Source organism: Vigna unguiculata, chromosome 10 (genome assembly GCF_004118075.2).
Source record: "Vigna unguiculata cultivar IT97K-499-35 chromosome 10, ASM411807v1, whole genome shotgun sequence".
Lineage (NCBI taxonomy): Eukaryota > Viridiplantae > Streptophyta > Magnoliopsida > Fabales > Fabaceae > Vigna > Vigna unguiculata.
Genome location: NC_040288.1, coordinates 3,363,169 through 3,389,803, shown reverse-complemented (window position 1 = coordinate 3,389,803; position 26,635 = coordinate 3,363,169). Strand labels below are relative to the sequence as shown.

The 26,635-nt window shown below is 31.3% G+C and overlaps 1 protein-coding gene across 1 annotated transcript; it reads right to left on the bottom strand.

Annotated features, from left to right (window-relative positions):
• LOC114166818 (3-hydroxyisobutyryl-CoA hydrolase 1-like) lies at positions 1 to 11,346 on the bottom strand. Its single transcript, XM_028051657.1, has 14 exons — positions 11,203 to 11,346; positions 10,824 to 10,904; positions 10,118 to 10,186; positions 8,669 to 8,732; positions 7,044 to 7,123; positions 6,867 to 6,950; positions 5,178 to 5,262; positions 4,676 to 4,761; positions 3,851 to 3,972; positions 2,506 to 2,566; positions 2,301 to 2,399; positions 734 to 835; positions 620 to 661; positions 1 to 492 (listed from the first exon to the last, which is right to left on the bottom strand). The coding sequence occupies exons 1-14, from the start codon at positions 11,233 to 11,235 to the stop codon at positions 352 to 354; spliced, it is 1,149 nt and encodes a 382-aa protein (XP_027907458.1). The 5' UTR covers positions 11,236 to 11,346; the 3' UTR covers positions 1 to 351.
• Positions 11,347 to 26,635: the final 15,289 nt, after the last annotated feature.

Here is a 26,635-nt window from a genome sequence, read left to right as displayed (position 1 = left end):
TTACAAAAAAAAAATTAGAAATTATTTATTATAATTGAATTCATGACTTTATCTATTAAGACTAGATTATCTTAATTTAAATAGTTGAGATACAACTATTAGAACAAATTGTGTAAGGTCTTAGCGCCTAAATTTAACAAAGAGAGCCTTAATCATAGTTGCATGGTTGCATTGCAACTTTTCTCTTAATAATTGTATGTTCTGCAATCCCTTACTATTTTAAAATCTTATCAATTGCAACGGTGGCTATACATAAACTGGCACATAACATTGAAACATTCGATAATCCATTGATTGGTGTGACAGTTGTCTTCAATACTTTTGGGTTGAAAATATGAGAATTTTTATGCTTTACAGCTTTGCAATAGCATATGTAGGCAGATTTTTGAACCTTTTAGGAAGTTCCAATTCTTCCCATTCTTCATCATCAAGCTTAGAGAAGTAACGGTCGACATCGCTATCACTGAGAAGCTCCAATTTGGAAGGTTCCCACTGAAAAGGATATCATCAATATGATAACTAAAATACAACTTTTCAAGAAAATCAATTTACATGGAGGAATGTTCATGCTGGAATGGGAAACGGTTATACAAAATCAAAGATATGAGTAGCTACCCACCTTTGGGTTCTTGTCCTTATCTAAAAGTATAGCCCTACAACCCTGCAGTAAAACATAACAATAAGCAAGCCATGGAAGAAAAATAATCTAAAACAACCATGGATTATCAGATACCTCAAAGAAATCCTTGCTGTAGTGTCCTTTTAGAATATGACAAACAATTCTATATTCAAGAACAAGGCATGGACCAATACCTAGGAGCCGAATTTCTCTAATCTGAAAATGCCAATAGGAAAATATAGAAGTTGTTATAATTACAATATGATATTATGACTATGACTATGATTATGATGATGATGAGATGACAACAATGAAAAGCAAGTTCGGATATTATGGTGATATGTGTACTAATCTTATTACTTGGGCAACTAGTGAAGTTGTTAGTGTTTCCTTCAAACATTGTTCAATTGAGCCTGTCTTTCAATGTTTGAAAAAAATTTAAAAGGAAAGAAAAAATCCATTCAACTCCTATTGTGCTTTTTTGTTTATCCTTTCTCACTTTGTTTTTGCAAGGCCGAGTAGAAGAATTTGTACTTTTCAAACATGTAAATAAATTACAAAAGAAAAGGTGAAGATTTCCAAGCACTAACCAAGCCTGAAAAAGTCTTACTTCTATCTAGGGCTTGGATTAATCTCATGCAGGCTTGACTTTATACATTCCCTACTACCTATGTTTATTCCTGTCCTAGCTACAGACTGACAGTTGTTGCTACTCAAGAAAGTACAGATGAAATTTCTTTAGTCTAGTGCTATGGGTGTGAAATTAGGAGATTTGCTGTTGTTTAAATAAGGACGGGTATGGGCCTTGACAAATTGGTTTCTAAGAACATTCTTGTTATAAATAGCTCTGAAAGTAATAGCCCACCAACAGAAGTAGGATTAGGGGCTCCAAATGTAAGGCACAGAAGTAATGCTAGCATGACTTTGTCCCATATTGAGAAGCTTCCAAGGATTGAATGACTCAACAAGTAATGATTGTTAGAATTCTGTTATGCACTATTGGTGGGTTCTGTTAGATAGTTTTTCAGTTAGATTGCCTTTATATTCCCTTCTACTGTTCGTACGAAAAACATATTATATTGTCTCCTATATTTCTTATTAATTGTTCTAGAAAGTAAATGGTTAATCTGTTTTCCTTCTCTTTCCAATAGGATAAGGTTGTCCAGAGAATCCAGCCTGATTTCAAAAGGTGATATTGTGCAATGCCTAGCTCAAAATCAGTCCATATTCATATATATATGTCTATTCCTTTATAGATTTCTTCACATCGCCTTGTAAAGATGTCGGAGGTTCCCTTGGTCCTTGCACCAACTTTTGTCTATTAGCTACTAGTTTTGGTAGAAATGAAGGAGCCAGAATAGTGATATCCTCAATATATGTTAACACTTTGGTGATTTGATTGAAACTAATTTGGATGAGCAACTTGGGATATGAAGTTGAACTAAGTTAAAAACAATATCTTTTATGGGCGAAAAACACTTTCTCTCCCTTTTTCGAAGTATTATTATCCCTTAACTCGTTGCTATTATCTCCTCTTTATCTTTATGAATTCATTCCTTTATATATTAAAGAAAAAGCACTACAAATATACTTGGAAGTTTGGAACAATTGAACATATAGAAGAGAAATTAAATTTAGAATGTACATGAAACATAACTTATAATTCCTTCAGGACACATACCAATCTAAGAAAGATTTTAAGGCTTGTTGGAGATGCTTTCTTCAAGGTTTGAACAGTTTCAGAAATCCAATGATCAGCCTTACCGGTAGCTTCTATCTCCTAAAACAGCAAGACAAAATTCAGGTAGCTAAAAGAAAAAATATCATCCTTCATTATGCTGAAGAACATTAATCAGATACTTTCAAAGGCATAACTCACAACTTACCAGAGAAGATATTATTCCCTCGACTGATTTTCTTGAGAAGCACTTGTTGATCACATCCATCCTGCAATGAGCCACCACAAGAAGATATAAATGAGAAATGTACAAGACTAAGATGGTGTGTTATGTTTCAATTATTGAGAAAAAATACAATAACAGAAATCTATAATGAAAAGTAGAGGAAGAGAATTTAGGTTCCTCAAATGTTCTGAAACTAAACCAAATTACTTGACAGATACAAGTGAAGTGAGCGGCTTCCTTGTGAGGTGGTAGAACTGTTACCAGTTGGTTATAATAGGATATCCAGTGAAAGTTGTGACTGTCACAACTAACACAAACAGATCAGACGCTTGACCAGGGCATAGCTGAGAGAGGCAACACGTGGCAGCAATGTAACAGGATTCAGTTGAGCGGAGAGGTTGTTACAGGGGAAATAAATTATTATAAGGAGGGTAACAAAAAGACAATTTGGGTAGTGATTAGGCTTGAGACCCCCCAGCTATGAAAGTTATCATCGCTAGTATGTGCATCTTTCTTTGGGTGTCATTTTTCTCCCGTTGTGCTTTTTTTAGTAGTTTGTTTATTTCTGAACTGTTTGATTCATAAGCCATGAGAAATAAACCTTTTTGAGGTTGTGCAGTATGCACTTGACTAATTGATTGACTTTGTAATTAGCAAGGACAAAAAAAATCAACAAGAACTACATTTGGGGTCGCTAGCAATGGGTTAGCAGTGTGGATTTGGGTAGGTTGTAGGAGGTCATAGGTTTAAAGTTCAAACCTCTAGTCATCAAGGTAGGGGGAAAAATTGAACCATAAGAATGAAATTCAATTAAAATGACCAATTCATTCTATCATGAACAAACCACACTCCATTATGTAGAGAGTAGGGATGTAGAGACTAACCAAAATACAATTCGAAGAATAATTGGCCACACTCATGCACATGCACGTGCACATGAATACATCCATACATACATAATTCGTACATACATATACACACTTTCCCAGGTATGTGTACATAAAAGCACAAAGACTCGTCTACGAATTTTGGGCATAGGATAAGAAGACCGCTAGAGGGCCAGGTAAGAAGAGTCAATTGGGTGCATTATAGCTCAATGATTAGCGGTTGACTAAGAAAAACAGTTGATGAGATCATGAGGGACAATCTAGAATTAAACCTAAAGATTTTGTTGATGTGACTGACTGCTCCTAGTGAGAATTGATTTTGGTTGCTGCCACTGTTGTTGTGAATGATAAATTATCCATCTATCTATCGTCCAAAGGCTTTGATTGTTTATCTATTTTTGTGTATATAATACATTGTATTTATTTATACGCATACCAACCTGTGATAAACGCTGTCGTCTTTTAGGAAAGGTTGCTCTGAGTATTTATCGATAATAGCAGACACTGCATTTGGATCACTAGTTTGCACCTTGCATAATGCTTCTTCCAATAAAGACAATTTCTGCGTATTGAATGATTATAAGAGGGGGAGTTGAAATATAACATAATACAATAAGAAAGAACTATTATGCATTAAAAAATCGTAATAATGTTCCAAAAGAGAATCCACCACAACTGATTGAAATCCGAAGTTAAATTGAGACAAGGTTTGTGTAATCTTTAAAAAAAAATCTCCTAGTACCTAACTAGGATAAGTTTGAGATTATAATATGGTTTTTAGTGTAATTTTAAAGTAAGTGAGTAAATGGCTTTAAAGAGAAGACAGGAGCAATACCCCCAAAAACAATTGACTCAAATTGAAAGAAATTTGATTCTCAACTACTAACGCTTAATCTGTTAAGAGATCAAACAACAGCTCATAAAGTTAAGGTCATTACTTCAACTGCCACCTTACTCAGCTGGTGCATTCACTTCCTAAATCAGAGGGTAATAAAGTTTGACACCAAATCCGAAAAGCATCTCCAACTTCCTAATATTTATCCATAGATATTTTACGACATACTTTCAATCCCCAGATTAGATTTTAATAGGAAAAAAAAAAATCTCCAGGTCAGATTACATTTGGTTGACCATTTTTATTTCAAAACTGCAGTAAATTTTTCAGTGATTTGAGTAAACAAATTTTACGACTAAGTTTAGGCAAAGTAATTACAGAAGAACTACTTGCCAGAAAGAGCCCACAATTACAGTGGCAGGTAGCATACCGATGAAGGAACAAAATGTGTTGCAAGACCACAAACAAGCATTTCTGCACCATTCAACCTAGCACCTGTAAGACCAACATATTCTCCTGCAATTTGTTTTCCAATAGAAATGAGAAAATAGGGGGAAAGGTTCGTTTGAGAATGCTTAGAAAAGGTAAAAATAGTAAGTGTTCAAACAAAAATAGTATCACAAGCATTCTTCCAAATTGCTTTTCATTTCAAAATTTGAGTTCACATAACTTCTTTTAACTTTTTTCAAAAGAAATGGTGAAAAACATTATAAATCGTTGATACAAATGCAGATCGGTGATAGCCAAAATATATTAAAACGTTCAATTGTAAATTGAAGGATTATGATGCCTATGGTAACATGCCAAAAGAATGCAGGACTCACAAATGGTGAGAACAATTAAAATATGGAGAAATTATGTAAACTTAATATAAAGGATACCAATTTGGACTAAATATATTTGTAGAAATTTCTAAGATAAAGCATGCATACCAAAAAAGCCAGGCAGCCTTGACAAGAAATATGGTGCACCTACATCAGGAAATAAACCCAAAGCTGTTTCTGGCATTGCAAATACCTGAAAACACTAGAACATATAGGTGACGAAGTACAAACAGAAAATTTAGGTCAACTAATACTTGGATGCTTAGATGTAATCAGAAAGGTGTACACCGAATCTTCCTTTGCTATCACCATTTTTTGTTTTGCATAGAAAACAAATTCCTTGGTAAAAAGAAGATAAGTCTAAAACTAACAAGAAGAAAAATATCTCCATTAGGTGCCCAAGGGTATTGCACAATCATACAATTATTTGACACCTGCGGTTACAGAGAAATGTGAGGTATAAATAGGTCACATGATGAAAATATCTTTCGCTCTCTATAGTTATTAAGAAAAGTTGACTAGTTAGGCTTTGTAAATAACATAAGTGGGCCTAGAGATAGGGGAACAAGGCATTTAGCCTATCAGGAATTGTTGGATAGGCAAAAGAAGGGATTGTGTTTTATATGTGGTGGACCGTACAGTCCCATGCACCAATGCCCGTGAAACAATTATGGGTCATAGAAGAGGCTACATTGGAAGATGAAGTTTCAATTAGGAGTCAATATCTAGGACAGAGTCTTGAAAACAAGACAATTCTTCAAGAGGAAGTTATTAATGAGACCCAAAGAATGAGTGGGCTTCCTCAATCAATAGCCCACGAAGGTACCAAGACACAATGGGGAAAAATATACGTAAGAACGAAGAACCAAAGAGCTGAGGTGGTAGGCAATTAGAGGAGAGAGAAATTGTGGAGGTGGAAAGAGAGACTCTATTTGTATTCGGTTTTGCTGAGAATTGGGGGAAGACTGGATTTTTGATTGAGAGAGGAGAGGAACCGTTTGTGTTGCTCTAGAGAGGAGTGTAGCTTTGGGTTGGATTTGTTATCCTTCTATTTCCTGTTTTTGTTAACAGAACAATTCCTACATCAGTGTTCTTTTCATTCTTTTCTTTTTCTTCTAAGCTTTTAAGGTGTGGGTCTGTATCACTTTGTGTGGCGTAATCTATTCACTTGAAGAAGAAAAAATAAAAATAACACTGCAGCAAGGAGTAGCACTGACTGCAGAGGCTGAATACAAAGCAATGACGCAAGGGGTGTGGGAGATAATGTGGCTAAACAAGATTGTTCAAGAACTGCATTGACCTATGAATCTACAAATTGAACTAAAATTACAATAAAGTTGCAATTACATATAGCACAAAATTCCGTACAGCATGCCAAACTAAGCATGTGAAGATTGATAGGAAATTTATAAAGGAAAAGGTTGTTGAAGTAATTTAATGGTAGCTTCGGTCTAAATTTGAATTTATTGTAAGGAAGTTGGATGTGGTGGATATTTTTGTACCAACTTTGGATGTATAGAAGTTGTTAGATATATTATAAAACAATTTAATTCTAGAACGCTTAGGGTAGATATGATATGATCAGCTTTTTTACTGATCTTATCCTTTTTTGTTTCATTTTTCCTGACTTACCTATATCTATATTTTTAATTTGAATTGTATTTAGATTGGTTAGAAAATCTATGATCAAACTCTTCCCATAAATCTCAATCTTTTAAAGTTGAATGATTATGAAATAAAATTTTCTATCTTCCTTGAAACTACATTTACATAGCAAAGCTCTCAACAAAAGAGTACCGTATTCTCTGTAACAACACGAAATCTTCCATGTACAGAAGCACCAGCACCACCTCCCATGACAATTCCATTAAGAATGGAAACCTTCAAATGTTTGCAAACAAAGGTAAGAAAAAAATGTATGTATATCAGTCATAGCGCAAAAAGAAAAAGTATATGGTAAATAAGAAGAGTTACCTGGGGCTTACTATATGTTGCCATCAAGTAATTCATTGTATATTCAGTATGAAAAAATTTTGCACCACTCTTCCAGTCACCTATTTTCATAGAAAATAAAAATTAATAATTTCGCATTAAAATTAATTACAATATTTGAAAATTCATTCAAAGTTATTGAATTTTTATACTAGGTAGACATGTTGATATGAATGAAGAATTTCAAATCAGCACAATATTCCACATCAATATAGCCATCCTCTCATATAAAGATTGTAGAAATTGTCACAATACAATGTACCACCAGTTTTGTTTTTTTTTTTTTTTTTAATTTTATACATTCATGCAAGGTATGAAGCCTTCACATCACATGTAAACAATGTACCACGAGGTTACCACAAGGAGAGGCAAATATATTTATTAAGGGAACAACCGGAACACCACCAATTTTACATTAAAGAATGTTATCCTTTTGTATTTGAGTTACCTGTGTGTGTGTGTGTGTGTGTATATATATATATATATATATATATATATATATATATATATATATATATATATTAGAGAATGTTAGATGTAATTAAATAAATACATGGGCCTTGGCCTATCCCTTTGTATCTTTTTGTATTTGAGACACGTATTTGTTTGTATATACATGTGTTTGTATATATGTTTGAGACACACACAAATTATTGTTTGACTCCTCAGCATATACCTCTGAACCAAAACAACTTAATTCTAGAACAATTAGTCAAAGCTACTCAGAGCTTATCGTAGCAAGTTTGTTGGGCCTATCATGTCATCAGCTATTGGATTCCCCTCTAGTCCCACACTCAAGATGTCTATTCCTCAACTTAAGGGGGGTATTGGAGATCCTACATCAACTAGAGATAAGACCAAATTATAATATATATGTGAGTTCAAACCTCACCTTATTAAGCCAATTTTGCAAGGTTGAATTAGGCTTAAATTTCAATTTCACAATATGGAAACAATAGGAATCATTTGTGTTTTCACCCAACATCTTAAGTTTCTGAAATGGCTCATGATAAGTGACAAGGAATCAGTTTGTCAAAATTGTTTGCATTGGTTTAATTGATGAACCATGTTGAAAGGGTTATTGACAAAACAGGTAAAAAAGGATGGTATTGATATAGAACCATGTTGAGAAATTAGAAACTGAGAAGGAATATAATGAATTTCATGTATTTTCTACACAAGAGTGTTCTTACTTATAAAGAAGAGAAGATACAATAATAAGGAACAAAATCAATATCTAATCTAATAATGGGAAACATAAACAAATCAAGTCTCTAACAAACCAAAATGCATCAGGCTCAACGTGATTCAAAAAGGCTTGAAGCAAAAAAAAAAATGAATATTATTGATGACAGCCATGGACGTTTAATACTTCTCTGCCTGCAGTAAATAATAATCTTAATTCCTAATAACTGAGTAATCTACAACAAGCAAAACATTTACATGGGACTAATAACAGCTCATAATTGGTAAAATAAAATTTATAAAACTAAAATAAGATCAATGTAACATGAAATGATATAGTAAAAGCCTAGGACAAAATACTGTATACAATATATATTATTTTTAAGTTATGTGATCCATTAAGAAACCAAAATAAAACATACCTTTACTTCCTTCACGAGCAACAGCTGCCACATCACCACCAGCACAAAAAGACCTTCCATTTCCCTGATATAGGTAGAGCCTCAAGACAAGCCAAAGTCAGAAAAACAAGATTTTCTATTTGAAAATAAGAAAATTTTTTCTCAACAAATTATATTTTTGTTCCACCCATGGCTTGTCTTTCTAATTGTTAAAGTAAGAATACATGAATTGTTTGAGCAATAGAAGTTTGTCACTAACCAATGAGTATGTAATATAGAAAGATACTTGCATCCTCTCTTATATTTTAAAAACAAAGATTCATAAAAAAGATAAAACTGTAATAGTTAGAAAAATGGAAGCCCTGAAAAAGTATTATCATTAAGGAACTACTGGCCACACCAAATTCATACAAAGTAGCTGTTTTTATTATTTCTTGGTTCACTTATCATAACTTCCCAACAAAATACTACAGATTTTCACCAAAAAATAGGCAGTCTAGGCAGAAAATTTTCAAATAAGGCCCTCTGGACTATGGAAAATGCAATAGTGCACCCTCTCTTGTTCAAACTTTTCAATGATCAAACTCTAGATTACATGACAATGGAGGAGTGTAACTGTAATGAAGGTGGAGTAGTCGCTAAGTATTGACAGCAATCCTTTTGACAGCTATGCACAACTGTAATGAAGGTGTGGTAGTACACTTACCTGTTATCTATTTATTTTTTTCATAATCACCTTTTTTCACTTTATTTAAATTGTGTCTGTCTAATTATTACAATATAAATGTTTATAGAGACAAGTTTTAAAGTTATCTTTCATGGAAATACATGTGTTTAATGCAGATAAATTAATATTGACATGATGAAACAAATCCATGTTGGTTGTTAAGCATTTTGTGATGTATCCTTGGTTCCTTGGAAGTTAAGAAACAAGTGGGAAAATTGTCTGAAGATCATAAAGCATATGTATTTTAGGGTTTCCCCATACATTTTTAGAGAGTGAAATAGTTGAGCTGATAAACTTGGTGTACATGGTATTACTCTTTAGGATTTAGTTTGGTGGGTTGATTTCCCGTCTTTTGTTACACGACACTCTTTTAGAGAAAGTTTTGGTCTGTCAAACTGTAGAACTTTTAAGTTTTAGTGGGTTTGAGTTAGTCCTCACTCTCTTTTGTTTCTTTAATGATATTTTGGTGTGCTAGGGTGCCAAATTGGTTGGTATCACCTACTTTTATCTTCTTCTTTTTTTTAAAAAAAAAGTAACTACAAAATTTAGAATATTTTAAGAATCACATTAAATTATTTTTAGGCTCTAAACAATATTTGAGGACCAAAGGACAAGTTAACTTTTTCAGAGACTGATATTCTTCAGTCAAACCTCTCAATCCAATTCCAATAGCAGCTTGTTTTGTTCCTTTTCCATAGAGTAAAATAAAAATCTACTGAATTTGCTCACTAAAAGGAGATTACCTTCACGACAACCAATTTAATATCAGAATTTTCCTCATCCTCAGTAAAAACTTCAAGCAGACGTGAAACCTACAACAATTAACAAGTAGACAAAAAATATTGCAAATAGAAGTAAGAAAATAGGAAACCGGAATTGTACTCTTTTACTCATTAAAACACATTAATACTTATTTTTTTATTTAACCCTTTTTCTCATTTTTCCTCAGTTCCCTAATGTATGGTATCGGAGGCATAAATATCTTTTATGTTGAGTTGAGACAACCTAATGTATATGGCAGCAGCAAATAAACAATCAGAAAAGACATAGGCAGTGCAAGAAATAATCAATAATATTTAAAGAAAAATATCAATTCTCATTTCAACAAACAGCTTTAGGCGTTTTATATTGAAAATTCCTAATCAGTGAAACCATATTATCGAATTCCTTTAGACTCTCCAGATGCTCTAAATGAGCAACTTACTTTAGAGGGTAAAAAAGTAATCCCAGTCATTGATAAGAAAATCAACAATCAATTTGATGTTCATGTACATAACAAATCACGAATTTGTTGAAAAAAGACCCCTTTATTTGATTCTGCTTTCATCAACAACTGAGATTACTTAGTCTGCCCTTTCCCACTTCAGACGAGCAAATCCACTCAACAGTAATTGCTCCAACGCAAAAAACAATTCATCAAATAAAACGACGCATAGAAATTTAACGTACCATATAAAAAGAGAGGGCATTCAACTGCTTAGGCCTGTTTAGGGTCAGAACTCTCGCATGTGATTTACGCTCCACCAGAACCTGCCAAACAAAACCAAAAATAGTTAAAATAAATTTAAAAAAGAATTGAAAACTACCATTTTTACTAACATATCAAACTACAACAATAACAAGGACAGAGCGATGATACGGTTAATTTAGGTGTTTTTGGTGCTTAGTTGAAACAATTTCACTTCATTAATCGTTGCTTATCTTCAATTCAAATGAAATTCACAAAATATTCAGAACAAAAAGAAGTGTTTTTTCTGATGCACGAAAATGAAGTGAAGTTTATGCGAAACTTGTGAATTAACACACACGATAGAGAATAGAGAGAGACCTGTTGGCGATCGCTTTCGGAGAAGGAAGCCATAATGGCAGCGAAGGGAAGGTTGCTTCTGGAGCTTTTCCTGTGCTCCGGTGGAAGAACGAGAGAGAACCCAAAATGTGGTGGTTGGTGCCTTTTGTAACTGAACCATTTCAGCACGTGCCAGGCACGGACGGGACTTTTAATATTTTTATTTATCTCCTATAAAAATATACATAAAAAAAAAACACAAACAAAGAACCAATCATACAATAACATTGCACAATAGTTTTATATCTCCTTAACTTTTGCTAGCCATATAGAATTATGTAACATCTCAGAGTAACTATACATAAAAGGTATATATGCAAAGGTTTTCGAAAAGAAAATATATATCCAAAATATAAAGCAAAATATAACATTTCTAAGGTTTTATAAGATTTTATACATCATGTGAGACATATATGATTTGTTAATTAAATAGGGAAATAAATAAATTAACTAATAATAAATGACAAATTAGTTATTAGATTAATGAGAAATAATTTCTAAATGATGATTATTTTTCTATGAGTCTGGCATAATAATAGATTGTATAATCTATATAATATATAAAATATATTTCTTTTTTCGTATTTACATTTTAAAATATCAATTTTACCTTTTAAAATATAATTATAATTATACAATCACCACCAGTAATTTTGAACATATATCCTTTGAACTCCTACGAGTAGCAGAATTTTATAGTAGAACATATCAGGTGGTAGATACAACAGAAGGCCTAAACTTTCCCACAGTAGGTATATTGATTGTACTGCTAATGCACTTGTATTAACACAATCCTCATTATTTCTCTGTTACCTTCATTGTGTTGTCTCTTCCTGAGAGTGAGCGAGCGAAGGAAAGAACGACCGATGCCTCTGCTCAGAGCTTCAACACTGAAGAGCGCGCACGAAATGAACTACGGTTTTACCCTGCTTTGTGGGGATTATGGGCCCGGAAATGGGCTAAAAAGCCCAAACAACATTTTTCACTTTCTTTTAAGTATTATTAAGATTTTAATTTTAACTTAAAAAAGTTTTAGATTATCAATATAATATTTAATTTGAATACCCAATCACTTATTTTCACATATTGGATGATTTCTGACATTTATTTTATTAAAGTTGAATGTGAATATTCTTTGTAATACTTTTTAATCAATTTTAAATTTAAAATATGCGTTTAATTTTTATTTTCAGTACCAAATTATTATTGCTTTTAAATTAAATTCTTAAGCAAATATTTATTTTTATTTTGTCTTTATTATTATAAAAATGTATAGTCATACTTTTATTACATAAAAAAAAAAAAAACACACACACACACACACACACATATATATATATATATATATATATATATATATATATATATATTATATTATATGTGTATGTTTTTTTGTTAGTTTTTCGACAATTAATCCGATGGTTCTAGCACTTACACATTATAAAAATATAGAATTTTATTATTTGCTTGAGAGAGAAAAAAAAAATCTTCTGTCAGTTTTATTTTAAGAAAAATAAAAATCAAAGAGGACTAAAGGAAAAATGAATTTAAATTATTAATGAATTCAACTCATAATAAAAAATGTGAGACTAGTAAATACGCCATAGTAATATTCTTAAAATATATTTAACTTGCATAAATTTAAATTATATAAAAGTTTAATTTTATCTTCAAATAAAATACTAAATAGTGATAAAAAATTATCATCCATCCTCAACACTTTATGTAATTATCATCACGAATAAAACTTTTGTTTACATTTTTTTTCTTCGCTACCTATTAATTAATTATTTTAATGTATTAATTTTATTAATTTTTTTCTTAAGTAAAATTAGAGTATTAAAATAATTCTTGTACTATTATTATTTACGTAAATCTAAATTAAATATTTATTTCAATAATTTTTTTAGGATTAAATATGTTTTTGTTTCTTTAACTTCTAGTGAAAATTAGAATTAGTCTCTTTCAAAACTTTGACCAAATTTAGTCTCTCAATTTTAGAAATGCATTGATTTAGTCATTTTAACCAAATTTTGTTGAATTTATTTTATGTTTCAAACGCGTTTCATGATAGTATTTGAGTTGTTTACACTATTTGACAGATCTTGCACTTCAATGTTAGTTGAAAAATGTGTTTGAAACATTAAATAAACTTAACTAAATTTTTAAAAAAAATCTGAACTCACGCATTTATAAAAATAAGGAACTAAATTAATCAAAAGTTTTGAAGATAAATTAATTCTAATTTTTATGGAAAGTTAAATGACAAAAAAGATATTAACCAATTTTTTTATATCATTAATAATTGGTTTTTTTTTTCATTTTTATCTTTTAAACATTATTTAAGTTAAAATTTCCTGTCATACATAAATATTGCTACTCACCAAAAAAATCGAATAAAAAATCAAACTATATAAAATTTGCTAATCAATTTATTTTTACACTTACAAATACAAGGTTTCCTAATCGTTTTTGTAGATATATAAAACCAAGTCGAGGAATCTTAATTTAAGTTTAAAGTAAATTGAAAACACTTTATACACTAAAAAAAAAAATTAATGGAAGTTATTTTGCAGGTTACAAAAACCTCCACAGGTAAACATGAAATAGGCAGATTATGGTGGGTTCTCTAAAAGCTAATGATAGTGGAGGTTTTTAATTTTATTTTGACTTAAATATACATTTGATCCCTATTTTTGTCAAAATTATTCAATTTGGTCCCTATTTTCGTTGTTTGATCAATTTGGTCTTCATTTTTGTAAAATTGCATTCAATCGAGTCCTTTTGGCAAACAGTGTTAAAATTGTTAACGAAACAGTGATACAGTGGAACTATTTGGGTTACGTGTCAAATTTTTGGCAGTGACATTGGCATAGTGAAATTTTATAGTCGTTGTAGGTTTAAAAGTTAGTGAAATTGATTTAGGGAAGAAATTAGGGTTTCAAGCAAAACTATGACCAGCAAGAAACTTGTGCACAATCCAATTGATGATTCTGAATTCGTGTTTGAGAGGTATGTCTCGTCACCATTCGTCTTCCTCCTCTTGTTGTAATAGTTAGGGGCAACTAAGTTGCGGTGGGTCTCATATTCGTGGTTCCAAGGGTATGGGTTTAATCCCCGTTTGCAAATGTGGAGAAGTTGCAATGCTTCGAGTGGCAAGAACTTCGAAGAATAATGGTAGACAATTTTGGGGTTGTTCTAAGTTTAAGAGTGCTGCTTCTAGTGATATGGTGTGGTGTAACTACTTCAAGTGGTGTGATGAAGAATTATATGATGAAAGGGATGGTATTATAGCCCAGCAAAGGATGAAGATTTATGAATTGGAGATTTCTGTGAGGGCTATGAAGAAAACGATCCAATTTTTCTTAGGATTAGTTATTGTTGTTGTTGTAATCTTTATAGTAATGGTGCCAATAATGTTAAAAATTCAATGTGTTTAGGTGTGGACGTTGCTTTGTGGGTGTTGAAGTTATGAATGTAAAAAAAACAGTCACTAACTCTGCATTGTAATTTATGAATGAAGTTATGAATGTTAGTTGTGTTGTCGATGAAGCAGGGTTGAGTAATTTATATTTTGTTCTACATGAATGAATCTTTATGTTCGTTTAAGTTGTTTAATCTGGTCCCAACTTTGGTTAAAAAAGGTTCATTTAAGTCCCTATTTTCGTTTAAAATGTTCAATTTGGTCCCTATTTTAAGTTTAAAATGTTCAATACAGTCCTTGTTTTCGTGAAAATTAGTGTAATGGAGTCTGTAATTTTATAGGACAACCTGCCAATCAGAAGTGCAAAATATAGCAAAATATAATTCAATCCATATTTTGGTTAGACAACCTGCCAATCACAAAAGCCGAAATGGCAATCACAACTACCAATTCATTGATTTTAAAACTTGGATTTTCTCTTAAGTTTGTCTCCAAAGTCCACTTAGAATTGATTATATCAATGGTAAATTCCCTACTGCAAATATGAACATCAACAACTTTCCTTAATTGCCAATTATGATGGGAAGTCAACAACGCACAATAAGCTAACCATGGACAGTTTCCTTGGGCCCTCATGCATCTCACCCTAATTCTATGTTTATCATTTTTCATAAATCTGATATTTCTGCCACCATGAACTGCATATTTTCTAACAACATCTCTAAAGTGTTCCTTATCAAGAAAATATGTTCTCACATCCCACTTATAGTATGCCATGAATTTGGGCATGACAAACATCCCAAATACATCTCGTGTGGTATCATCATCTTGTGATTCATCTGACTGTCACTGATTATCACTCAACAATTCACTTGACTGCCATTGATCATCGGAAAGCCCTCTATCAATGTGTTTTCGCACATCCCCCCTTTCCTCGCATTCACTTTGATTCTCTTCCTGAGTTATACCAACTTCAACTGCCACAAAACCCACATCATTATCAAATTATTTATGTCCCCCATTACATTAACAGGAATATCAACAAATTCCTCATCCTCAGTCTCCGAATCAACCCAACTATGAACCTCAGCCTCAATATCAACCTTAGTTTCAAACACCCCCTCCTGACCTCCTTGACCACCCAAGTCTGCATGAACTCATCCTCATGTTCACCTCCTAACTCATCCTCGCCTCCACCTCCCAAGTTAGACTCACCTCCACCTCCAGACTCACATCCACCTCCCAAAACAAGTTCATGCTTACCTCCATCTCCCAAAACATCTTCATCCTCACATCCACCTACCAAATCAACCTCATTCTCACTTGTACTTACAGTAGCCCGATCCTGACCTCCATCTCCCAAGTCAGCCTGATCCTCACATTCACCTCCCAAGTCAACCTCAGTCAAACCTTCACCTCCCAACACAACCTCACTCATACCTGCACCTCCCAACTCAACATTAACTTCAACAATTGCATATTCCAAATTACTTTCTACATCATCATCTACAACTACTACTTCTGACACAATGTGGACCACAAACAAATGGACTTCTCCAGTACGCTTAGCAACGTTAACCATATTAATTGACCCATTATCATCATACAACAGTTACAATCGTCTATCTACAACATACCACAACTTTTTAACAGCTAAATAACCCATAGATTTAAGTGTGTCTAACACCTCAAAATACCCCCATGTGTCTGGGTCATATGACCAATCATCAATAAATCCAGCCACATATAAAAGCCCACCATTCTGAACAAAATGTCCACCATGGTGGACCACAACCTTGAATCTCTCGTCACACATCTAAAAGCAAAAATAAAATAACATACTATCAATTAAACAGGAGACCAAAACTGAAAAACACATAAAAAAAGGGGAACATAAGGGGACCACCGAAACATAAAAGATTAACACTCTCCACTATCGAAAGTGACAACACAAACAACAAATCAATGCAAAAGTTACACTTTACAACCCACCACAATTAAACGGGGGACCACAACAAAACTATAAAAACTCACCGCAAACCCACCGCAAATGATACCACATTAAACCAATATTGACAATTAACTAACCTCGTTGACGCTCCAATCCTTCAAACTGCTCCAAGATGAACTTCGTCCACAAACCTTGTTGAATGTATCGAAGTAGGATGCAGCAGAAGAAGATTTCAGAAAATATTTCCCCCCTTTCTCAAGAACCCTAATTTCGATTTTGTGCCTAAGAACCCTAATTTTTCCCCTTTCTATCGCTGCACAATTAACCCTCGCTACACTTAATTACTTGAATGTTGCTTACCCACATTTTTACCTTTTTAATTTAACATAATGGCCTTATTTTTTTTTCTGAATTGTTAAAATTAAATAAACAATATGCCAACAAAAATGCATAACGAGCCAGGTCAGCTATACAGTTCCACTGTGTCACTATTTTGTTAACAATTTTAACATTGTTTGTCAAAAGGACTTGATTGAATGCAATTTTATAAAAATAAGGACCAAATTGACCAAACAACGAAAATAGGGACCAAATTGAATAATTTTGAAAAAAATAGGGATCAAATGTATATTTAAACCTTTTAATTTTTAAAGAGGTTTATGCCCTCGACAAATTACATTACATTTTTCAGAAACTCATTCCTTCCCAAATCAGAATCCTCAATCGCGAAGTTAGTTTCCACGCATGAGAAAAACTAAGTCGCGATTCAGCTTCGTTGCAGCCTCCATTGTAGCCCTCTTTGTCACACCCTCTCCATCACGCCCTCTCCATCACGTCCTCTCGTAGTTGCCTGAGTAGCTCCGCGCGATTCAGCTCCGTCGTAGCCTCCATCACGCCCTTTCCGTCACGTCCTCTCATAACGGCCTTAGTAGCTCAACGCGATTTAGCTCCCTCGTAGCCCTCTCTGTCATGTCCTCTTGTCATGACCTCAGTAGCTTAGCATGATTCAGTCTCCGTCGTAGTCTGAGTAGCGAATAAGTCATTTCGCCATTCAACTCTGTCACACCATCTCGGTGACACCGTATCCGTCACGTCGTCTCTATTACTTCATCACTACGTCATTTGTGGTTGTACAAGTGGCTTTTGTACAAAACCTGAGTCAAGGTACACCTGGACTTATTCTATTACTTGAAGGTACGAAAATGTTACTCATGGTCCCAAAGTTAGTAGACATTCTGAGAAGCATTACATTTCTATTTTTAGCCTTTTTCTCTAATTAGAATTAGAGTTTCAATTGGTAGTTTATATTGATTTTCAATGAAACCTTTATTAGGATGATTGACGAGTTGTAAATGGCAGGATAGACTTGCAATAGTGTCTGTGGTTATGGAACTGTTTCTACTATAGTGCTTGTCCTTGATGTATAATATGTCATTTTTAATTTTAAGTTTACTTTGTTAATTCAATCTTCCATTGCTAGTGCATTTCTTTGATTGGATTAATGTCTCTACTGTTTGGCTTTAAACATGGGGTGTTCTCCTTTCTCAGTAGGTATGAATTTTCCTTTTGTGGTGTTTAAGGTTATTCGTAGTGTGTACAACTAGTTGGTTGAGTTAATTAGTAAAGGCTGTGTGTTCATTGTTTAATTGATGGGTTAATAAACATTTGATGCAATGAAATTTTTTATTCTTTTTGCTTGTTTTCTAAATGAGGATCTTCTTTTTGGGTTGGGTTGATTGGAATAAATTTTGATGTAATGTCTTAGATATTCTTGGTGCCATTTTTTTCATCATAATTGATGTTTTGTTTTGCTAACTTTGGTGTAAATTTTTTTAGGATGGTTAGTGTGTCAAAACTCTTATTTGGATCGAAAAAGAATGCTAAGTGTCTAAAGAATTGAATTTAAGCTTTGTCCTTGTGATATATTATAAATGGTAGGCTAAACTTCTAATAGTTTGAGGCTATCGAAGTATTTCAGTTGAGGGTGCTTGCTAGATGACAGAGTAAACTTCATGTAATGTGATTTTCTAGTGTACTTTGTTTATTCCATTACGAGATTGGATTAATGTCTGTATCATTTGGTTGATATCAACCAATATGGACTATAAATATTTTTTCTTCCAAAAACAACATCTGGTGTTTGCTTTGATAAATTTCTGCCTAATCTGGTACATTGATACATTGGTATATACACTCATGGAGACATTAATTGTTTGAACTTAATTACTTTTTAATTTAAATATACATTGTCTATGTATCCACTTAATTATTGGTTGAGACATGTATCTACTGTTAGTGCATTCATCACCAAACATTTAACTGTTGTTAGTGCATTCACCACCAAATATATATATATATATATATATATATATATGTATATATATATATATATATATATATGTGTGTGTGTGTGTGTGTGTGTGTGTGTGTGTGTGTGTGTAGTCAGAATTGATCCTGCAATTTCTTAAGTGTGAATATGATTCCTTTAAAAAAGTTAGCTAATGGTGAAAGTAATCTTTGAAGCTATTTTGTTTCTTTTTGGGGTTCTTTTCTTTTACTTTATGTTTTGGTTGGGATAGAAGGTGTGTGTATTTCAGGATGAAGTAGGAGCAGTGGTGTAGTTGTCGTTGCTACAATGCAATGCTATGTTGAGACGATTAGGTGTGATATGTGGCAGAGAGATAAAGTGGAGTAATTTTAATTTGGATGAAAATGAGACCAATGTGGATTTTGGAATGTGAATAATATATTATTCTCTTATAAGAGCATTCTTTCACTGTTGGAACCATATATATATATATATATATGTATATATATGTATGTATATGTATATATATGTACATATATATACATACATATATACATATACATACATATATATACATATATATATATATGTATATATATGTATGTATATGTATATATGTATGTATATATATGTATATATGTATGTATATGTATGTATATATATGTATATATATATACATATATATACATACATATACATACATATATACATATATATACATACATATATATATATATATATATATATATATGTGTGTGTGTGTGTGTGTGTGTGTGTATAGTGCTATCACATGACCTTTTAAACAATGGGTAAGGCAAGAGGTAACTGGAGAAACTTTATTTGCATTTGAGAATTTTTATAAAAGTGTGGAAAAGATATATGATTTGTTTAGCTGCTATTGTTCCTTAAAGTCACGATCTTATAAGTGTTAGTGTATTTTATAAAATACTCATTGCCATTTTGTTCAGGTATCTATTTCAATGGATTAATCTTGGATTTTTAAGCCTCGAAATACAATTGAATACTTAATTGGTTTAAAAAAATTCTTAGATTTTGCTTTTGAGAATGGGACTGTTTGAGATATAATTAAATGCCCATGTTCCAAATGTGGGTTTATGAAATGGAAAACTAGAGGCATAGTTGAGGAGCTATTGAACTTGGATTTAAAATTTAGTTACACCTAATATACCATTATATAGCCATCTACAATATATAAAACTCGCACTTAACTTGATTTACACAAAATTTTAGTGGCTTTAAAATTTAAACGATCATACATCTTAAACTCAGACCACATATTCACCATGATTATCATTTTACCTTTTACTTGTAGGTATGCAATTTTTATTCTTAATGTTCTATTACTTCATTCTTTCATTTCAATCATATTTGATTCATGTATTTTCACCACATTTGTTTAAATTATCTACAAGGTTATCAAATGAATAAACCTTAAAACATATTTTCACAACTAATGTTAATGATTTATATAAGGTTATCAAATGAATAAACCTCAAAACATATTTTCACAACTAATGTTAATGATTTATATGCAGGCAAATACAAGGGCTATATCTAACGTAGGATCATTTTATTATCAATAATGGTTTTGTTGCCTTGTTCCACATACTCAATTGGATTAGAGTCTCATAACAGATATATCAAGCGAGTTACCTTTTTATCTAAATAATTTAAAGTGGGACCAAGAAAATTTGTAGTGAAAATATTATTAGATATTGACTTTCCAAAGGGTCATGTTGGAATCAAGAGTTTTGACATTGAAGTAGTTGATCAAGATGGTAATTTTGTAGCTTTGTATGAAACTTACCTTCATCATTGGTTTGTTGTAAAATATATTGAGAATATTAACATTGTCACACTACATCAAACTCACAACCTTCGTAATGGTATCGAATACGAAAGAAATGATGGTGCATGCTTCCACATTATTGGGACTTGGGAGCATAATCATGAGGAACATCCTCAATCTTCTAGATCCTTTTGTAGTTGAATTATGTAATCCTACAAAAATAAAGCATGAGTTTAAAGAGAAATGGCTATTTAGCATCATGGTTATTGATACATGTGACAAACATGATAGAAAAGGTTGTATGGAGTGTAGATGTAAGCTTTTCAATATCCCAAATGACTTTTACAATGTCACAACGGGTATTAATGGTCAATTATTGTCTAAAAGTTATAAAGGATGACTTTTTTGTTGTCAAGATAACTTACGATGCAAATTAAAAAATGACTTCCATGGACCAATGATAAATCTTTCACTAAGATACAAAATAAGACGGGTTGATCAGGATGAACCCTAGGTACCTCTTAAGTTTTATATATTTGATTCAACTGGTCATGTAAGATCAAATGGTTTGACACCAATTCATGATTGTATGGTATATGATTTATCCAATATATACTATATACTTTACAAATGATAAAAAAACTTTTGAAACTCACTTATATTCCAAGCAAAAATATTGTGTTACTAATTACTTTATTTGTGGGTAAGTAGGTAATATAAATTTCTCAATTTGTTGTAGGCAGAGTATATATTTCCAAGAAATTGTGATAGTGACTCCCTTCATGTTAAGAAACCAAGCATCCCAATGACAAAAGATGGTTATCTAATATATGGCACTATTCATATGGACACAGGTGTTATCAATGGTACTTTATATGGACATGTTATATTTGATATTTTTTATTTTTGTTTTGTATCATCTATATTACGTAGATAAGTTTTTATATCTTTGTAATTGGAAAATTTAATGAATATTTTCTAAATTTATGTTTTTACTTAATTTAGGATGGAAGAGTTTTATGCACTTCAAATCCAAAATATGGAACTCGAAAAGAAGGAGGAAAGGAAAATGGTTACCTAGTAGGAATGTCAATTTGCTATCCAAAACTTGGTTCTACCAAGATTAAAGATGGAGAAGTTTTAACACTAGAATACATATATAAAAACAAGTTTCGTATCGGAGCTAAGGGACATTTTTAGATTTACTTGATAGAACAAATATTCAAAAAAGATTTGAAATTTTAATATGAAAGTTTGTATTTATCTTTATTAATAATTTATTTAATAGATAGTATAATTGTAATATGTAAATTGTGGTTCTAACTTATCAATATATATAATAATGTTGTTTTACTTTTGATCCATGGTTTGGTTTATGATTATGTAGCTATTGCCATGTGTCTTGTTGACGTGGGATTTAGTATATGTAATCATTTATCATAATCTTTCTTAGGTTCTCAATACACTAAAAAATTGTAATTTACCAATTTAGACTGTAATTTAAATGATATTGTGATATGAGGCAATATTTTTTTAAGAATAATTAAAGAATGGTGAAAAATGAATCGCAAAATGTTAGAAAATAATAATAATAATTATTATTATTATTATTATGATTATGAATAATAATAATAATAATAAGATAGATATTTGTATAAAAAAATATTGATCATGTAAAACAATTCTTATAATAAATAATAACAATATAGGATAAAATTGTAAATAGAGAAATTATTAGAAATATTTTTTCGGTTAAGGCATGCAGAGCATTGTCCTTAAAGAGAAAATATCTCCATTACATAAGACAAATAAACTAATATGCACTTTAATATATAAAAACTCCTAAGATGGATTGCGTGTAGCGAAGGGTCTTTGAGCTTTATCAGCACCAATGGTTTGAAAGATAATATAAATCAAGAGACCAAAAATAATTTTATATGGATTGTTGTGTTTGTGTTGCATTTCTAGATAAAAGAGAGTAAATAGTAATAAATAATAATTAATATTATTAAAATAAAATAATAATAGTAATAACTCTGATTCAAATACAATAAATCTAATAAAATTAAAAAATCTTCATCCATGAGCACTATTTACCCAAAACTAACCATGTATAAAACTATGAGTAACAATAGGATAATTTATTTATTATTTTTTAAAAATTATTCTAAATTTTTCTAATAATCCCTCATTATTTTTAAAAAAATTGAAATATATTTTGAAACAAAATATTGTACTTTAGGATAAATAAGCCTTATACCTAGTGCATATAAACTTCCACTTGAAAAAATGTTGGGATTTTTAATTGTCTTATGCTACATCCTTTGTAATATGGTTTTAATAAGAAAAACATACAACACCAGTGTTCATTTTAGGATCTAATAAATGGTTACGCGTTATGATCTTGTGCATGTATCTTATTTCGCGAGTGTCACTTAGAGACTTACACATGTCTCATAATGGCAACTCCACCATGACACTCGTTAGGTAAACCCTGAAAAGGTGTTTTGTGACTTACATTGCTACAATAATTATCATTGAGTTTATTAAAATGTATTTTCTTTAAAAAAAAACATAATAATGTGCATGCCTAAACCTTATTATTGTCACAATTCATAGTACACCTCATCACAGGAACAAAACATAACATTTATTGAAATTAATAGGTGTACTTTAGTCAAAAACAACTTTTATTATTACCCATTGACCTTCGTTCCATGAGATCACCATTCATGTGGATGGGTATCCACTGTTGTAACTAATTTATTGGCTTTAGTCTCATTCCCCTTGACGACTCAAGTATATGTTGAAGCATCAATACTTTGGTAAGCAGATCCACAATATTTTTTCTTACTTGACAAAGCCAAGAGAAATAATACCAAGAGTAATTAAATTTCTAACAAATAGGTGTCTCACTCTCAAATGATTTTTTTTAATTGTAATTTTTTCTAGAAACTTTAGATATAACAACTTGACTATCATAATGCATTGAAATAGGAAGTATATGCTCATTTAAAATTGGTAAATCATATATAAAGTTTTGTAAGAAATTCTGCCTCAGCAGTATCAATATCTAAAGCAATAATCTTTGCTTCCATGGTAGATTGTAAAATAATAGTTTGTTTAGTAGCATGATAGTGCACCTTCACTCAAAGTAAAAACATAACCAATAGTTCATTTTGTACCATCAAAATCAAGAATCAATTTGCATCACTATATTTTTCAACAACAATTGGAAATTGCATATAATGAATTCCATAATTAATGGTTATTTTCTCAATCTACCAATAGCATATGCAATATCTAGTCTAGATAAAATTTTCAAATGTAATAAGGAATCAATAATTTAAGAATATTTATGAGAAGAAATTGTAGAAAATTTTTGAGTGATTTTGAAAGTGATGACTTGAGCTCACTCCCAATTTGTAGTTTGTCAAAAAGATTATTCAAAAATAACCTTTATTGTTCCCGTTTTGACCAATAATATGAAATAAAATTGAAACGAATCACTTTATTTAAATTCTAACCCTAATGAACAATCTCACAAATAGATCAGTTTAATTTGCTTGTTTAAATTGATTGAAGATATATACAAACTTAATCACATAGGAAGTCTTTTTGATATAGAAATTAGAATTTTGTCAAAAGGATTATCCAAAAATAACCTTTATTGTTCCTGTTTTAACCAATAATATGAAATAAAATTGCAAAGAAACAATTTATTTAAATTCCAACCCTAATGAACAATCTCACAAATAGATAAGATTAATTTGCTTGTTTAAATTGATTGAATATGTACAAACTTAATCACATAGGAAGTCTTTTTGAGATAGAAATTAGAATCAAATGTGATAAGTTGTAAAAGCTTCAAAGAGAAATTTAAAGAAAGATAGACAAGAATGGTAGCAATATTTATATTGGTTTACTTTTTAAGAGCTACATCTAGTATAGTTTGTAACTTGAGAATAATGTTACACTAATCATTAAGATAGTAAAATATTACACATAGCACTATATCACAACAATACTTCTTGAACCATGTAAGAAGCCTACAAGAATATGCAAAACCCTATTGCATACCTTTGAAACTCTTCTAGAAAGATCAAAAACTTAACAAGACTTAAAGAACACATAACATGTGAAATGATTCACTTAGAACTATCACAAGTCCTTAGTTGAAAGCAATCTACACTACATTATCCAAAATCTCTTCAAGAACGTTTGATTCTTCTCACTTCACATAATACATCACTCAATTTAAGCTTACTCACGTTTCTAATGATTTTCTAGAAAGTTAAATCTTTATGTAAGCTCATTGTTATATAGAAATATTTTCTTATACATTCAACCAATTTCAAAGAAAAAACAATAAGTTAATTTAATTTAATTAACTCTTGATAGTTAAACTATATATTCATAATTTAATTAACTCTTGATAGTTAAACTATATGAATAAATCAAAATTAGAATCAATTAGTTAAAATATTCTTATAAAACATTCGAACTGTTATGAATTAATGAATTAATAATTCTCCATTGATTTGATACATTTACTCATATGATTCATTACTCTTTATGTAAATATTTGTATAACTACGTTGATTTGTTTCCTTTATGGAGTACATGGTGTTGCTCGTTATCCTCTATTCTCTATTGTCTCTTCTCTATTATCTATTATTCTCTCTGTTATTTGCTTTATTTCATAACACGTTATCAGCACGATGCTCCAACCAACTAAGGACTAATGAAAGTTTTTTCTCTCTAACGACAGTGCTCTGCGTGTCTCAATCCAGACTCTTTCTAATCATTTCTCAATTTATAATTTTACCTTATATTCTTCCTTTTGTGATAAGAATTGTTCGACTTTATCAATTTTTATCTCTGTCTTTTTTTATTTTTATTTTTATTATGATGATGATTATTATTATTATTAATATTAGTATTTTATGTGGTAGTTCTAAACACGCGAAACATGGCAAAATTTGGATTTGTGACCCCTGATATTATAAGGAAGAATTGCTTATATTGGATTTTAAATGTTGAAATACATTTAGATGCAATGGATATTAGGATACCATTAAATAAAGAAATAAAGCATCTAAGCAACAAATTTGCTCATGCGACAAAAATATTGTGAAAAAAGATTTCACAAATATTATGAATTTATTTCATGCATATGTATGGCGGGCAAGACAAAGCAAGAAAGCTTTTGATGAAAAATCATGAGATCTGCCTAATCTGCTCCATTCCTAGAAGTGAATGCAACAATAAATATTGTGAATTTATTTCATGCCTTTGTATGGTTGAACAAAGCAATGAGCTTTTGATAGAAAATCGTGAAACATGTCCAAATTGGTTCTGCTCCATTCCTAGAAGTGAATGCAGCAATAATGTGGCACAATAATGTGAAAAAGGGAAAAGGAAAATGTGAAAATATTAACAAAAAGATGAAAGTATATATTATCATTACGGTGGTAAAGGCCATTGGAGTTGTACTTATTGTACACCAAAGCATCTTACAAATAATGAGAAGAACATAGAAACACATTTTGCTTATGAAGATGTTGATTCTGATTATGGCCATATGGATGCTACTCATCTTGATATTATTTCATAACACGCCTGAAGCATGGTAGGCTTGTTAGTTCCAAAGACACGTTTGAAGCGGGGTAGGCCTATTGGTTCCAAAGATAAAAACTCTTGAATGAGAAAGGGAGCTAAAATGAAAAATGACCTAATCAAAAAGGTTGAAATCCCAAAAGATTCATTTGACATAATTAATTGTTCGATTCCAGAAGAATCTCAGGTACCTGAAATTGTTGAAAATGATGACATCTCAATAAATTATGTCATGAATCATATAATATGGAACCAAAATGAAGTTAACATTGATGAAACTTTTACTCATAACATAGCGATGAA

What these genes read in the sequence shown, in the direction of transcription:
- LOC114166818 (XM_028051657.1), bottom strand. Translation starts at nt 11,235, where the DNA reads ATGGCTTCCTTCTCCGAAAGCGATCGCCAACAG. An exon ending in TTAAATTGGTTGTCGTGAAG is followed by an intron (nt 8,733 to 10,117) that starts GTAATCTCCTTT and finishes TACCTATATCAG; the next exon opens with GGAAATGGAAGGTCTTTTTG. An exon ending in ACAGCAAGGATTTCTTTGAG is followed by an intron (nt 662 to 733) that starts GTATCTGATAAT and finishes GTTTTACTGCAG; the next exon opens with GGTTGTAGGGCTATACTTTT.